Raw genomic sequence first — 17,199 nt, 5'->3', positions numbered from 1 at the left:
GCTGTTGATACTTTGTTAGGAATTGCATTGAATCTTTAGATTGTTTTGGGGAATATGGGCATTTTAACAATATTCTTCCAATTTATGAGCATGGTATATTTTTTCATTTATTAATTGGCTTCATTTTCTTCAGTGTCTTACAGTTTTTAGGGAACAGATCTTTCACCACCTTGATTAAATTCCTAGATATTTTGTTCTTAATTTTTTTTTTTTTTTTTTTTAAGATTTATTCATTAGAGAGAGAGCGAGGGAGGGAGGGCGAGAATTCTATGGAGACTCCCCTCTGGACATGGAGCCCAATGCACGGCTTGATCCCAGTACCCTGAGACCATCATCTAATCTGAAACCAGAAATCAGATGCTCAGCCGACTGAACCACCTAGGTGCACCACTGGATATTTTATTCTTTTTAATGCAATTGTAAATGGGATTATTTTCCTAATTTCTCTTTCTGCTAGCTTGTTATTAACATATTGAACAGCAGATTTTTGTATATTGATTTTGTATCCTAGGCTTTACTGAATTCATTTTAAGTTTTTTTTTTTTTTTTTTTTTTTTTGGAGTGGGGTGGTCTTCAGGGTTTTCTATATATAGTATCATGTCATTTGCAAATAGTGATAATTTCACTTCTTCCTTGACAATTTTGTCACTTTTATTTCTTGTCTGATTGCTGTGGCTAGGATTTGCAGTACTATGTTGAATAAAAAGTGGTTATAGTGGACATCCTTGTCTTGTTCCTCATCTTACAGGAAAACTTTTAGCTTTTTGCTGTTGAGTATCATCTTAGTGGTAGGTGTTATATATGGTCTTATTATGTTAAGGTTTATTTCCTCTGTATCCACTTTATGGAGAGTTTTTATTTTTAATCATGAATGGATGCTGAGTTTTGTTAAATGCCTTTTCTGTATATATTGACATGATTATATGATTTTTCTTTTAAAGATTTTATTTATTCATGAGAGACACAGTAGAGAGAGACACAGGCAGAGGGAGAAGCAGGCTCCATGCAGGGAGCCCAACATGGAACTTGATTCCAGGTCTCCAAGATCACGCCCTGGGCTGAAGGCTGCGCTAAACCACTGAGCCACCTGGGCTGCCTGATTATATGATTTTTATCATTGACTTACTAATGTGTATCAGATAGTTGCAGATATTGAACCATCCTTGTATCCCTAAAGTAAATTCCACTTGATCACAGTGAATGATCCTTTTAATGTCTTGTTCAATTTGATTTGCTAATATTTTATTATTTTATAGCCATCTTTATTGGGGATATTGGCCTGTAGTTATCTTTTTTTTTTTTTTTTTTTGGTAGTGACTTTGGTTTTGGTATCAGGGTATGCTGGCTTCATAGAATGAATTTATTAGAAGCATTCCTTTCTCTTCAGTTTTTTTGAAATAGTTTGAAAGGGATAGGTATTAAGCCTTCTTTAAATGTTTGGTAGAATCTGAGGCACCTGGGTGGTGCGGTTTGAGTGACTCTTGATTTTGGCTCAGGTTGTTATCTCAGGATTGTGAGACTAAGCTCTGCGTTGGGCTCCAAGCTGAACACAGAATCTGCTTTAGATTCTCTGTCCCTTTCCGTTTGCTCCTCCTTCTCATGTGTGCGAGCTCTCTCTCTCTCAAATAAATATATCTTTTTTAAAAAAGAAAAAGATAAATAGTAGAATTTACCTGTGAAGGCCTTGGGTCCTGAACTTTTTGTTTTTTAGGAGTTTTTTAAATTATTGATTTCATTACTAGAAATGGTCTATTCAGATTTTCTGCTTCTTCCTGATTTGGTTTTCTAAGTTCATTTATTTCTAGGAATTTATCCATTTCTTCTAGGTTGTCAAATTTATTGGTATATAATTTTTCATAGTCTCTACATCTTTTCTATTTTTTTTGGGGGGGGGTCTCAGTTTATTTCTGCTCTTTATTATTTCCTTCTTTCTACTAACTTTGGACTCTTATTTTTCTAGTTTCCTTAGGTATGTGTAAGATTGGATTGTGATTTTTCTTGTTTCTTGAGATAAGCCTGTATTGCTATAAACATCCTGCTAGAACTGCTTTTGCTGTGTCCCATAGATTTTGGAACATTGGCTTTCTACTTTCATTTGTCTTATTTATTTCCTCTTCAATCTTTTTGTTGATTCATTGGTTTGTTGTGCCCAAGATTGTGAATCCGAGAAACCACCAGGGAGCCCGCACCGATGCAAGCGCACAAGGGTTTATTAGCAAACTCAAGCTTGGGTCCAAGTATACCCGACACAGCGGAGCAGGGACTTGGACTCCGAAGTGGGTTACAGCTGGTTTTTTTATAGTCTGGTCTAGGGGATTTTCAGAAGGGGTGGAGGAATTTCTCAAGTTCTGTTTACATTCTGATATGTGGCTTAAGGGCATTGAGCTCTGTTCTCATTCTAATATGGGACTTTCTACCAGGGGCGTGGGCTCTGTTGTCTTTCTGATATGGGATTCTCTGCCCAGGGCAATTCTGAGCTCTGTTGTCTTTCTGATATGGGATTCCCTGCCAAGGACATTGAGGACATTCTGCAGTTTTTCCTGTAAAGTTCAGCTCTTATTCACAGGGGCCTAAGATGGCTGTACTTGTGCTAATGCTAAACTTTAGGTGGGATGGCCTTAATTTTTCTCGGCCTCCACAGGTTGTTTAGTAGCATATTGTGTAGCCTCCACATGTTTGTGTGTTTTTTCCTGTAAATGATTTCTAGTTTCATTCCTTTGTGGTCAGAAAAGATGTTTGATAGGATTTCAGTCTTCTTAAATTTATTGATACTTGTTTTGTGGCCTACCATGGGATCTATCCTGGAGAATGTTCCATGTGCATTTGAAAAGAATGTACACTCTGCTGTTGGATGGAATTTTCTGTATATACATATTAAGTCCATCTGGTAATGTGTCATTTAAAGCTACTGTTTCCTTATTGATTTTTGGTCTGTATGCTCTATAATTGATGTAAGTGGGATGTTAAAGTCCCTTACTATTATTGGATTACTGTCAATCCTCCCTCCCTCCTTTCCATAAACTCGATGACCAACATGGAGCCTGAACTCACAACCCTGAGATCAAGAGTTGCATGCTCTACTAACTGAGCTAGCCAGGTACCCCTGTCAACTTCTTTCTTTATGTTTGTTAATATTTGCTTTAAGTATTTAGGTGCTTCTATGTTGGGTGCATAAATATTTATAATTGTTATGTCCTCTTGTTGGATTGATCCCTTTATCATTATGTAATGCCATTCTTTTTTTTTTTTTTAAACTTTATTTATTCACGAGAGACACACAGAGAGAGAGAGAGGCAGAGACAAAGGCAGAGGGAGAAGCAGGCTCCATGCAGGGGGCCTGAAGCGGGACTCGATCCTGGTTCCCAGGATCAGGCCCTGGGCTGAAGGCAGTGCAGAACCGCTGAGCCACCCAGCCTGCCCTGTAATGCCCTTCTTTGTCTTGTTACAGTCTTTTGTTTCAAAGATTATTTTGTCTGATACGTGGTCTGATACCTGTTGCTGCCCCTCCCTTTTTTCATTTCTATTTGCATAAAATATCCATTTTTACCATTCACTTTCAGTCTGTATTTTTAGGTCTGAAGTGAGTGTCTTATAGGCATTATATAGCTGGTTTTTTGTTTTTTGTTTTTTTAATCCATTCATTCATTCATTCACCTTATGTCTTTTGACTGGGGTGTTTAGGTCATTTACACTTATAATTATTGGTATGTATATACTTATTGCCATTTTAACTGTTTTCCTGTTGTGTAGTTCTGTTCCTTTTTCCTTCTCTTCCTCTCTTTTCTTGTGACTTGGCGACTTTTTTAGTGTTATGCTTGAAACCCTTTCTCTTAATTTTTTTGTATCAGAGGTTTTGGCTTGTGGTTATCATAAGGTCCACATATAACGTCTTTTGTATATAGCAGTTTCTTTTTTTTTTAATTTTTTTTTTAAAGATTTTATTTATTTATTCATGATAGAGAGAGAGAGAGAGAGAGGCAGAGACACAGGCAGAGGGAGAAGCAGGCTCCATGCACCGGGAGCCCGACGTGGGATTCGATCCCGGGTCTCCAGGATCGCGCCCTGGGCCAAAGGCAGGCGCCAAACCGCTGCGCCACCCAGGGATCCCTGTATATAGCAGTTTCTTTTAAGTTGATGGTCACTTAAGTTCATACGTTCTAAAAACACTGCCATTTGTATTCTTTCCATTTTTTTTTTTTAAGATTTTATTTATTCATGAGAGACAGAGAGAGAGAGAGAGAGAGGGGGGAGAGAGAGGGGCAGAAACACAGGCAGAGGGAGAAGCAGGCTCCATGCAGGGAGCTCAACATGGTACTTGATCCTGGGTCTCCAGGATCAGGCTCTGGGCCAAAGGCAGGCGCTAAACCACTGAGCCACCCGGGCTGCCCTGTTTTTTGTTTTTTGTTTTGCTAATTAACGTATTTATTTATTTGAGAGAGAGCAAAAACAATTGGGAAGGGCAATGGGAGAAGGAGAGAGAATCTCTAGCAGACTCCGTGTTAAGCACAGATCCTGGCATGGAGCTTGATCTCACAAATCTGAGATCAGAACCTGAGCTGACACCAGGAGTTGGATGCTTAACCAACTGGGCCACCCAGGCACCCCCTCCCTCCATGTTTTATGAATATTATGTCATACTTTACATCTTTTTATTTTGTCTATCCTTTAACTGATTATTGTAGATATAAATGATTTTTTTGTCTTTTAATCTTTATACTAGCTTGTGATTGATCTATCTTTATCTTTACTATGTTGACTTTTAGCAGTGAAAATTTTCTTTCTCTCTTTTTAAAAAATTTTACTTATTTATTCATAAGAGACACACAGAGAGAGGCAGAGACATAGGCAGAGTGAGAAGCAGGGTCCCTGTGGGGATCCTGATGTGGGACTCAATCCCAGGGCCCTGGGACCATGACCTGAGCCAAAGGCAGATGCTCAACCACTGAGCCACCCAGGTGCCCCAGGATAGGAAAGTTTTTATTGTAGGCTCCACACCCAGCATGGAGCCCAATGTAGGGCTTGAATTCACAACCCTGAGATTGAGACCTGAACCAAGATTAAGAGAGTCAGATACTTAACCAACTGAGCCAGCCACCCAGGCACTCCCAGGATGGGGAAATTTTTAGCTGTTACTTCTTCAGATAAGTTTTCTGCTCCCTTCCCTCTCTCTTCTCCTCTGGGACCCCTATAATACTAATGTTATTACAGTTGAAATTGTTTCAGAGTTCTTTTAACCTATCTTCATTAAGAAAATTTTTCCTCTTTTTTTGCTAGTTTAGTGATCCTGCTACTGTCTCCAGATTAATGATCTGTACTTCTGCATCCTCTGATCTGCTGTTGATCTCCTCTAGTGTATTTTTCATTTATTGTATTCTTCAGCTCTGATTGGTTCTTTTTATATATTTTCTCTTTGTTGAAGTTCTCACTGAGTTCATTATAACCATTACTTTGTTTGTTTCATTTAGTTTTTTTTTTCCTGAGGTTTTATCTTATTCTTTGATTTGGAACATTTTCTTCCATCTCCTTGTTTTGTCTGATTCTCTGTGTTTCTGTGGATTAGAGAGGTCAGCTATATCTCTTGGTCATCAAAATAGTGGCTTTAAGTAAAAGGTGACTTGTGGATCCTAGTAGCTCAGTCTTGCCTGGTTACCACAACCAGGTGTTTCATGGGTGTCTCATGTGTGGCCTTCATGTTACAACTGGGCTGTGACTGCTCTAGGCATGTTAATGGTTGGTGCTAGTCCCCAGCTCGGCTGGCTGCAGTGACTGGGTGTGATAACTGTGTCCTACCCTGGTTGGTAGGACTGGCCCCTGGCACAGCTGGCTGTTGCAGGCATGCTGGTAGGAGGGGCACTAGTCCTGTCGGGAGCTGCCCCACTGGGTGTGGTAGGCCAGTAATTGTTTTAGGGTATTGCTGGTCTCCACTGAGGGTGTCCACTGGGTGTGGCAGGGTGGGAGCAGCTTTGGAGTGATGGGGCAGGTCCATTGGGAAGTGCTGGAGCAGGTGACTGGTGGTAACAAGATGGAAAGAGAGTGTCAGGACTAGTTCCCACCAGTTAGGCTGAAGGAGGGCAAAAAAAAAAAAAAAAAATTATGCCCACCAGCTCTTTCCTTCCTGAAGAAAGTTCCTACAGATCCTGCCCCTTTAGCACACACCCTAAAATTAGTCAATAAATCTCCTTCACATATAATCCAGATGCTTTTCAAACTGCTGCCTTTGTGTTGGGTCTTGGAGTGACTGATAAAGTGTGCTGGCCATTTAAGCCAGATGTCATGGGGGCTTGTCTTGTTGATAAAGATCTGGGGCAAGAGTTGCCTTATGTAGGGCTAGTTTGGTTTGCTCCCCAGGGAGGACCTGTGTGCCTGTGAAATCCATCCTACTTGTGAGTCAACTGGGGTTTAACTGGGGGTTTCAGAGGTTCCCAGGGTCTCTGCCTCTCTTAACCTTTTCAATATGGCCCTTTAAAATATATCTTTAACTGTGAAAATACTACTTTGCTAGTCTTTGGGTGGTTTTCAGAGGGAGTTGCACTTAACGTAGTTGTAGCCTTGATGTGTCTTTAGGAGCAGGTGAGCTCAGGATCCTCTTACCTCACTGTTTTCCCGAGCTTCCCTGGATAAATATTCTTTAAATTATACCTTTAACCAGTGTGTTGGTAGCCATCCTTTCCTGGGAGGTCTTGTTTTTGTAAACTAGTCTTACTTTAAATGGTTTCTAGTTTTATGGCTTTGGCTCTGAAGTGGTTTGGTTTATTGACATTACAAATAATGCTGCAGTAAGTATTCCTTAATAGTGCTAGGTATTTCTGTAGTGCTGGCTGTTCTGTTCCCCCTGTAGGATAGATTGTCAGATGGTATAGAAATTCAATATTTAAACAGCTCAGAGACACTATTAGATAGTTAGACTGTTGCAGTTTACATTCTTATCAGCAAGTAGGAGAGGTAGATTTCCTCAAATGCCTGTGATGGGTATTTTCATTTTCAGTCTTCTAAATTTTATGAATCTGATGCTAAAAATATTATTTTGCTTTTCAAAATTTGCAGTTCTCTACTAGGTATGTATATATACACACATACATAAACACATACATGTGTTTCTATTCTGTGAATTTAATTCCCAGTTTTTCCTGTGACACTGTTCATGTTTTTTGTTAATTTTTAGGAGTTCTTTGTATATTAGGAGTAGTAATCCTTTATATATAGAGAGAGTTAGCTTTTGAAAAATGGATTTCTTCCAACATAGTGAATTTCTCCATTCATCAGAGAATGCATTTGTTTTGAAACTTTTTGGAATTGTGAAAGACTTCACATTTAGAATCTCATCTTTGGGCTCTCTAGCTTTAGTATGTCTCTAGGTATGTATTATGAGTATATATATATATATATTTTTTTTTAAAGATTTTATTCATGAGAGACAGAGAGAGAGAGATAGAGAGAGAGAGAGGCAGAGGCTGAGACGCAGGCAGAAGGAGAAGTAGGCTCCATGCAGGAAGCCTGACTTGGGGCTGGATCCCGGGACTCCAGGATCAGGCCCTGGGCTGAAGGCAGCACTAAACCACTGAACCACCCGGGCTGCCCCGTGAGTGTATGTGTTTTTTTAGCTGAGATTTGGTCAACATATCAGAAGGAGAGATCAGAATATTAGCTAGGTTTGCATTTATGTTACAGTTGTATATTTTTTCAAAGATTTTGAGAGTGATAGCACAAGCAGGGAGACATGATAGAGGGAGAAGCAGGCTTCCTGCTGAGCAGGGAGCCGGAAGTGGGGCTTGATCCAGGGCCCTGAAATCATGACATGAGCCGAAGGCAGACATTTAACCGACTGAGCCACCCAGGTGCCCCATGTTACATTTATATTTATTTGAGAGTAGTATCAATGGGATTTCTGAATGTCTCCAGTTAAGACAAGTGTGTTGATGCTGAATGGCTTTTAGAAACTGACTTTTTCTTGTTTTCAGATGTGTGTCCTTTAGTAAATTGATTAAGGAAAACCTTAGGATAGAACTTCTATAATGAACAGGTTAGTGGTATATCCATCATCCCTGGGGCAGTTGGTAGGGCCCTTGGTCTTCCTAGCCTGTCTGCTGATCTCAGCATTCCTTACAAATATGGTTCATCATTGTGTATGAGTGACATGATAAAGGTTGGGAAACATTGACTTAACATGCTTCTTAGCCTAGTAAGTGGTCTTAGAAAAATAAAATAATTAAAGAATTTAAGTGGGTTTGCTTTGATCACTTTTAATGAAGTTATTGTAGTATGTTCTATACTAAGCACCGGCACTATTTTGTAAGTGCCTTCAAGACTTAAAATTCATCATTAAATAAGTATGTTCTTGGATTTAGGCCTCATTTAAGCCTTGTAAGTGAGTTCTTTAGCTAGTAGTTTATAGTACCATCTCTACACCCCCTCCCCCAATTAAATACAGTATGCTGCTTACTGCAGTTCGTCATCTGCTGAATGGTAGATATTTTTTAAAGATGTACCACTAAATGGAGATTTAACTAACATTTACTAGTTCTGACAGATCTATTCTATTAAACTGCTTGATTAATTTTAATTTTTTATCTTTTAAAAAGTAAGAGTGGGGGGCACCTGGGTGGGTCAGTTGGTTGAGTGTCTAGCTCTTGATTTTTGGCTCAGGTCAAGATCTCAGGGTCCTGGGAATTGAGCTCTGTGTCCAGCCCCACACTTTGTGGGGAGTCTGCTTGAGGACTCTCTCCCTCTCCCTCTGTCCCTCTTCCTGCTCATGGATGTGTGTGTGCTCTCTCTTAATAAAGCTTTTAAAAAAATTGTTTTGCAGCAGTATTCTGGTTTCTAACCTAATTCATTTAATAAGTATTTGAGTGCCCTCAGGTTCTAAGTACTATATTAAGGACTAAGAATACAGTAGTGAACAGGATTCGGCAGTGTCAAAATCAAAAGCATCTCTAAAGTGATCTGTTAGGTGTTAGGTGAAGACCTTAATAATGGGAAAGGCCAACTTATTTCTGAATGTTTCAGCCTTCCAGGTGGAGGGAACAAGAAGTTCAAAAGTCCTGAGACTTTAAGCTTTACATGTGGGATCCCTGGGTGGCTCAGCGGTTTAGCGCCTGCCTTTGGCCCAGGGCACGTTCCTGGAGACCCGGGATCGAATCCCACATCGGGCTCCCCGTGCATGGAGCCTGCTTCTGCCTCTGCCTGTGTCTCTGCCTCTCTCTCTCTCTCTCTCTCTCTCTGACTATAATACATAAATAAATAAAAAATAAAAAATAAAAAAAAATAAGCTTGACATGTTTGTTCGGAAAGGAGTAGTTTAGCTTATATTCTGAGTCTTAATTGGGGAAGAATATGTTGAGCTGCATCTTTAAGATAGATTGCTCTGGTTGCTCTGTATCTCTAGATGAAGGGAATCATCATTTCAGGCTAATGGGATGCTCAGATGAGCCCTCTTCATCTTTTTCTGTCATCTGGTTCTAAACTTCATCTCTTCCTTCTTTTAGTTGGGGGAAAAAAGACCTAGGGAAAAGAGGTGCCCCTAAAAAGTGACCTTATGGTAGTGAAAGGATGCCTCTAAAAAGTGACCTGATGGTAACGAACGAATAGAATTAGGAGTGTGAAGGGCCTCGGGTTTAGGTGCCAGAGGAGGTAGAAGGCAGTATGCCATGGTCCTGCCACTTGAAAGCTATGGTATCTTGTCCTACCTCTGTCCATTACACAAATAAAAGACTTTATAGACGTTACTGTTGTAATAGTAAAACACAAACAGAAAGTAGGATTTAATATATAGAAAGTAAAAATTCCTCACAATCCTGCTGAATTAATCACTGTTCTAATCTTTTTTTTTTTAATTAATTTTTATTGGTGTTCAATTTACCAACATACAGAAAAACACCCAGTGCTCATCCCGTCAAGTGTCCACCTCAGTGCCCGTCACCCATTCCCCTCCAACACCCGCCCTCCTCCCCTTCCATCACCCCTAGTTCGTTTCCCCGAGTTAGGAGTCTTTATGTTCTGTCTCCCTTCCTGATATTTCCCAACATTTCTTTTCCCTTCCTTTATATTCCCTTTCACTATTATTCATATTCCCCAAATGAATGAGAACATACACTGTTTGTCCTTCTCCGATTGACTTATTTCACTCAGGATAATACCCTCCAGTTCCATCCACGTTGAAGCAAATGGTGGGTATTTGTCGTTTCTAATTGCTGAGTAATATTCCATTGTATACATAAACCACATCTTCTTTATCCATTCATCTTTCGATGGACACCGAGGCTCCTTCCACAGTTTGGCTATTGTGGCCATTGCTGATAGAAACATCGGGGTGCAGGTGTCCCGACGTTTCATTGCATCTGAATCTTTGGGGTAAATCCCCAACAGTGCAATTGCTGGGTCGTAGGGTAGGTCTATTTTTAACTCTTTGAGGAACCTCCACACAGTTTTCCATAGTGGCTGCACCAGTTCACATTCCCACCAACAGTGTAAGAGGGTTCCCTTTTCTCCACATCCTCTCCAACATTTGTTGTTTCGTCACTGTTCTAATCTAATCTAATTCTAGATTTTCTCACCTCTTTATGATTCTGCATTTTTCTTTTTTCTAGATTAATACGAAAGAGGTTCAAACTATATTTTTCATTTTTTGTTTTGGATAGCTTTTTCCCATCTGCACATACAGATTACTTCATTTATCACATAGACATTAGTATTTAATTCCCTATTAGGTATTTGGTCTTCCCCCAGTTTTTCAAGGATATGAACCGTGCTATAATGAAGATGCTTGTACATGTAGCTTTTCTCTTTTTTAAGTTTTTATTTAAATTCCAGTTTTTATTTAAATTACAGTGTAATATTAGTTTCAGGTGTACAATTTAGTAGTTCAACATGTATATACATCACGCGGTACTCAAAACAATAAGTATACTCCTTACTCCCTATCACCTATTTCACCCATCCCCCTGCCCACCTGTCCTCTGGTGACACTCAATCACTTTGTTCTCTGTAGTTAAGAGTCTCTGTCTTGGTTTGCACCCTACCCTTTTTTTCCTCTATATTTGTTTGTATATATCATTATACACTTGCCTTATACTTCTGTAGGTTAAATTCATAGAGTGCAATTAAATTACTAGGTCAGTCTTTAAATTTTCTCATCTATAAAGTGGGGATGTAAGTCTTACCTAGAGTGTTTTTCTCTAAGGATTATTTTGGATAGTATGAGTGGGTTGTATGCAGTATATACTTCTTCATAATATTAGGCACATAGTAAATGGTAGGTACTATTAATAAGACTAAGTTTCTAAGGGAAGAAGGTATGAGAAGGATGGAATTTCCCGTCAACCTTACCATTTTCTAAAGAAGGAGAATAAACCTCACTTCTGCATGATTACTGACTCCCAGTCAATACCAGGGTATGGTGTGTCCTGACTGTACAGTATCTGACTTTATCATCATTGTGTGACTGCTGTGGACTTCTATTGCAGTTTTCTTGTTCCCCACTTAAAACATTTGATTATTTTTTGGCTAGGTGACTGTCTCTGCTTACTCCTGTTTATAAGTTCATTTTTGTACCAAAACTGAACTGTGAATGTTATGGAAAACTCATGGACTTTAAATTTAAATATACATAGAATCTGGTTATTTTATGTATGTATATTTAAATATACATAGAATCTGGTTATTTTACGTATTTTACGTATTTTGAGTTCTTGGACAAGTGTGATTTCTCTGTGCCTTATTTGTTTTAAAGGGTGGGTGGAGGATGGGATTTAAACTCTAGTTATACACATTAAATGAGATCATTTATATATCAAGTTGTTTAATACACATCCTAGAAATAATTTATTTACCTTCCTTTAAAGCAGGAAATTGTGGCTTACAGTTCTTTTTTTCTTTTAATTTCACTTCTCATTGTACTTAACATGTTACTCATACCCAAGGGTAGTCACTTGCACTTAATATATAGTAACTAAAGAAGAAGAGAAATGTAATTTAAAAAATATTAGACTAGAAGTCAGGAGACCTGGGCCCATGTTCCAGGTTGGCTTTTAAATGGTAGTATAACCCTTGATGAATCTTGATTTCTAGTCCCTATTTTGCTCATTTTTGAGTTGTCTATGAAATATTTTTATAGAAATATATGAATATGGAAGTTTTCTGACTTAAGCAGAGAATGTCACTTAAGAGAAAGTCCACATACTACTATTTTCTAATTATATATTATGTCGTTGAATTGGTTGCTTTTGTTCTAGATTTAAGTTTTTTTTTTCTTTTTTTGAACAGGTTTAAGTGTTGTGTAAGCTGCATCAATGGAGCACATACAGGGGGCCTGGAAGACGATCAGCAATGGTTTTGGATTCAAAGACACAGTGTTTGATGGCCCCAGCTGCATCTCCCCTACAATAGTTCAGCCGTTTGGCTTTCAGCGCCGGGCGTCAGATGATGGCAAACTTACGGACTCGTCTAAGACAAGCAACACTATCCGTGTTTTCTTGCCAAACAAGCAAAGAACAGTGGTATGTAAACATTCCTCTCAGAAAATTTTGCTGTCCATCTGCCTATAAAAAACATTTTGGATAATTTTATTCACCTTGTAGATGGGCAAAATCTTCACTGTCATTTAGGTCTTTATTAATTGGATTTCCAGTTGCAGATTTTATTGCTTTATATTGCTGTATTCCTTTCACACTCCCAACTTTTGTTTCCTCCTTGGCCTTTTATTATTATTCCTGCTTGGAAGTCATCTTATCTGCCACTTCATTCAAACAATTTGTACATTTTTATGAGGGTTTTCTTGATTTTTCTTTTGAAAAGCTCCCTTAAACCTTTCCAGCTAATTTTATGTATGTATGTATTATGAATATTAAAATGCCCACTAAATTTTTTTCGATGTTATGGTCAAGTATACAGAAAAAAAATAAAATTACCTAGAAAAAATGTTGGTAAAATTTGTAGGCCCCAGGCAAAGCTGGAGTGGAGGTAGCTTAGAAAGTACAGCACCTTAGAAACTGCCACTTGGTTTTCTGACACAGAATCCCAACTTTTCCAAGAAATTACTGCTCAAAATAGTTTCTTACTATCCCAGTGGAAAAAAACTCACCTGGTTAAAACAGGAAAGTAAAGTTGTGCTAACTTTGTTTGGTGGGACATTTCAGAAAACCTCAGTTCAAAACTTTCATGCCTCTTCCTTTCCAGCCCCTATTTGAGTAAAATCAGCGTATTGTGTTTTTTCCTTTGTACCTGGATGAGACAAAGTTCTGAGGTTGGGAAGTCCAGTCCAGAATTTTTTCTTTGTTTCTGACAGTTCCACTCTCTCCCCAGTTTACTTAATAAAATCCTTTGTACTACTTTTTTGAACTTCAGGACCCTGCCAGTTGTAGTGTTGTACAGTCATGTGCATTTTGAACTGAAGGCAAACATAAGAGGTATTTAAAGTTTGAGTACATTTATTTTTGTTTCCCTTCCTAAAAAAAAAGTTTAATGGCAAAATAAACAGTAATCTCCTTATTTCTACAGTGGCCTTTCATTTGCAAGGTGATTTTTGCCTATTGTTACTCATTAATTTTCTTTCTAACCTTAAATGGAGCCCAGATGGGAAGTGTGAATGTAACGGGAAGCTGAAGGCAGGCTGAAGACCACAGGAAGTTAGTGTACCTGTCTCTCTGATTCTTTACTACCACGTTGCCTAGAAGAATGACAAACTTTGTTTGGCATAATGATTATGTGTATGGACCTCTAATACAACCAGACCCCAGTTTAAATCCCTGTATTGCCTTCTATTAGCTGTATCATCTAGACAAGTTACATAATATTTTGAGCCTCTTTTTGCTGACCTTAATGAAATGAGGCTCATGCTAACTAAGTACAGTAGCTAATTTATAAGAAAATGGTAGCTATGATTATTTGAGTTTTTTCTACATCTGTGTAGCCTTCGACAGCTTTCAGTTGAGCACAGCTGGTAGTTTGGAACCAGTGATTTAGAGGCTTGACTCCTCTTACAGCTTATGAGAAGGCTCTAGCAGAGAAAGTTAGTTTCTCCTATTCCTTTGATCAGAGATGGACCATTGCTCTCTGGAAGAACCATATTCTTTGAGCAGGCATCCATCTTTAGGGAAGCATAGGAGGTAGGAGTCCCTTGCTGGCCAGCAGGTTGAGTTAGTATTTTCTAGTCATCCTCAGGTTGCTTCACTGCTTGGAACCCAGAATGACTCATAATCACTTAGTGGGTTCCAGAAATTAGTCAGATTTAACTGATTTCAACATGTGTCCACGGAGAGTTGTAGAGAGGAAAGTGACCAAAAGGATACATATATTATTTAAATAGTTGTAGATGTATAATTGGTAGTTGATTGAAAAAACTTGTCATTTATTTTGTACATATGTGTACAAATATGTACACTGCCTACTTATTGGATGAGTGCTTAGACCACAGCTGAGGACCATTAATGACCATTAGAATCACCTGACACAGGTTAAAATATAGATTCTTGGGCTTCATTCAAAATCAGGTGAAGCAGAATCCTTGGATGTATTGGAGTCAGGAGGCTGGGAATCTATATTTTCATAAGCTCCTTGGATGATTCTAATGCCAGCCACATTTGTGAACCCCACTGAATTAGAGGATATTTATTTAAAGAACTGTCTAACTCTTAGAGTCTGTGACTTTTTTTTTTTTTTTTGTACAGATTTTATGTATTTATTCATGAGAGACACACAGTGAGGGGCAGAGACACAGGCAGAGGGAGAAGTAGGCTTCTCTCAGGGAGCCTGATTTGGGACTCCATCCCTGGACTGGGATCACGCTGTGAGCCAAAGGCAGACACTCAACCACTGAGCCACCTGGGCGTCCTTAGAGTCTGTGACTTTTAATGAAGATTAATGATATAACACAGCACTATAGTTTTCAAGGCCCTGTTGCACAGTATTTGATGCAAGTAATGATTTGGTTAGTGTGTATGTATTCCTTTTCACTGTCCTCATTCTTGATGTCTTGTCTTCATAGTTCAGATTCATATATCTCACTTAGTTTTGTTTCTGAAAAGCAAGAAGTTAATGGATCTGAGAGTATAACTGCTTCAAGAAGTCTAAAATAAAGTTGCCATGGAACATTTTAAATACCTCAGACTTTTAAAATGGATCCAAACATATACTCACCTCCTCTGGATTGGCCACTGTCAGCTGTCACACTTTAACTGAACACAGGAACTCTACTGTGGGCAATTCACAAGCCCTGCAAATCTATATTCTGTTCTCCTACTGGCCGTACTGACTCTAGTTGCCTCACTTTTAATTAACTTTATTGCCTTTGAAAACAAAATGTATGAGGGGCTCCTGGGTGGTTGAGTTGGTTGAGAGGCCGACTCTTGATTTTGGCTCAGGTCAAAATGATGTTGATGTTGTGGGATCGAGTCCTGTGTTGGGCTCTGTGCAAGGTGTGGAGCCTACTTGGGATTTTCTTTCTCCCTCTTCCTTTTCCCCTCCCTTTCCAACCGCCCCCCCCCCCCTTTTGCATGCTCTCTCTCTCTCTCCAAAAAATAAAAGAAAAACAAAATGAATGGGACTTTTATAAAAACTTTTAAAGCCTTAGCCGAAATTTTATATAGCTGCTATTATTAGCACCCTGACTACTCACACTTACACTGGGTCTCTGAGTACCTGCCTAGCTTTTGAAGATTGGGTATGGGAGAGTGTGGAAGGACATACACTGAGGCTACCTGGAATGGTATGCACATTTATTTAAATTTAGTAGTGTTTGTTCTTGTAGTAGGGCAGAAGCTCTGTTTCCTCTCCTTGCTTGCCCTTACAGTTGTAAAGTGTGTATGAAATGGAATTTTTGTCAGGAAGATAAACCATCTTGTTGCAAACAGGTTGAAATACAAGTTTTCATCAGAAAAACTCTTGTTTGCTTATAGATTAGATTGGTTTATTTTCCTTTCTGGTGGATGTTCATGCTTGCATGTACATTTCAGCAAGTTTTTTTTTTTTTTAAGAGATTTTATTTATTTATTTATTCATGAGAGACACACACAGAGAGGCAGAAACAGGCAGAGGGAGAAGCAGGCTCCCCTCAGGGAGCCCGATGTGGGACTTGATCTGAGCTGAAAGCAGAGCTTAATCGCTGAGCCATCCAGGTGTCCCTCAGCTAATTAAAATAGAGTTGTGTGAAGGGAAGTTTGATCATTTTATCTCTCTCAGCCACTCTCTTGATGTAATAGCTAGAGATATATCTTTTCAGACTCACACAACATATATAAACATATTTGGGTTTCCTGCCCTTTGAATAATCTCTTTGTATTATTCTGAAAAATATTTTCCCATAATTAACATATGGGCACCCCTCCCTCTAGGTCATTATAAATAATATAGTAGTGATATACACACATATTCTAGGCTTTATCTAAGCATTTACCTATTATTGGACATTTCAGCTATTTTCTGTGTGCATATATATTTATATTACAAATAATGCTGTCATAAATCTGCATATATCCTTATAGACTGGTACATTTATTTCTTTGCTCACCAAGGGATGTGCAGCTGTTGTTGGTTCTAAAGATGGTCTTTTGTTTGTAGGTCAATGTGCGAAATGGAATGAGTTTGCATGATTGCCTTATGAAAGCACTCAAGGTGAGAGGCCTGCAGCCAGAGTGCTGTGCTGTGTTCAGACTTCTCCATGAACATAAAGGGTAAGAACTTAAAAGTCAGCTCTTTTTTCATGCAAGTAAGGAAGCTGATGACTTCAAATAATAATAGTTCCTTTTTTAAAAAGTATACTAGTTTCCTATAGAATATTATGTATTTATGTTCCCTTGTGCATAGACAACTCAGAAAATTAAAATATTAAGAACTTGAAATTATTGTTTAAACATCGCATTGAGAAAAAGAATACATATTAGGTGTTGATAATATTCCATAAATGGAAGCAGTAGTGTCAGGTAATGTGTTTTCTTGAGAGTAAAAATTTTTCTGTTTCCTGGAATGCAGTGGACAGAATGGGTACTCAGAAAGTGTTTGCATTATTATTTATAGTTAAAGAATCTTATCCTCAAGAGAGTAACTCTTATATAATTCATTTATTTAAAAGTTTTTACCTAAGTTATCTCTCCATTCATTGTGGGGCCTTGATCTCAGGACCTTGAGATCAAGAGTTGCATGCTTTTCTGACTGAGCCAGCCAGGCGCACCTCATTCATTCATCATTTATTTATTTTATGGTTAATGCTTA

General features: G+C 38.6%; 1 protein-coding gene across 5 annotated transcripts in view; it reads left to right on the top strand.

Annotated features, from left to right (window-relative positions):
- Window positions 1-17,199, top strand: part of RAF1 (Raf-1 proto-oncogene, serine/threonine kinase) — a 79,601-nt gene that overhangs the window by 38,325 nt on the left and 24,077 nt on the right. For 3 of the 5 annotated variants that reach the window (XM_041760533.1, XM_041760532.1, XM_041760534.1), the window contains 2 exons: window positions 12,259-12,491; window positions 16,549-16,661. In XM_041760533.1, the coding sequence (XP_041616467.1) occupies window positions 12,285-12,491; window positions 16,549-16,661 (320 nt within the window). In that variant the 5' untranslated portion in view covers window positions 12,259-12,284. Of the gene's footprint in view, window positions 1-12,258; window positions 12,492-16,548; window positions 16,662-17,199 lie in introns of those variants that run through there. The other 2 variants (XM_041760536.1, XM_041760535.1) reach the window with 1 other exon arrangement.

Source organism: Vulpes lagopus, chromosome 7 (genome assembly GCF_018345385.1).
Source record: "Vulpes lagopus strain Blue_001 chromosome 7, ASM1834538v1, whole genome shotgun sequence".
In the NCBI taxonomy this organism is placed as follows: domain Eukaryota; kingdom Metazoa; phylum Chordata; class Mammalia; order Carnivora; family Canidae; genus Vulpes; species Vulpes lagopus.
The sequence above is the reverse complement of the archived record's forward strand: the minus strand, read 5'-3'. Positions and strand labels throughout refer to the sequence as shown.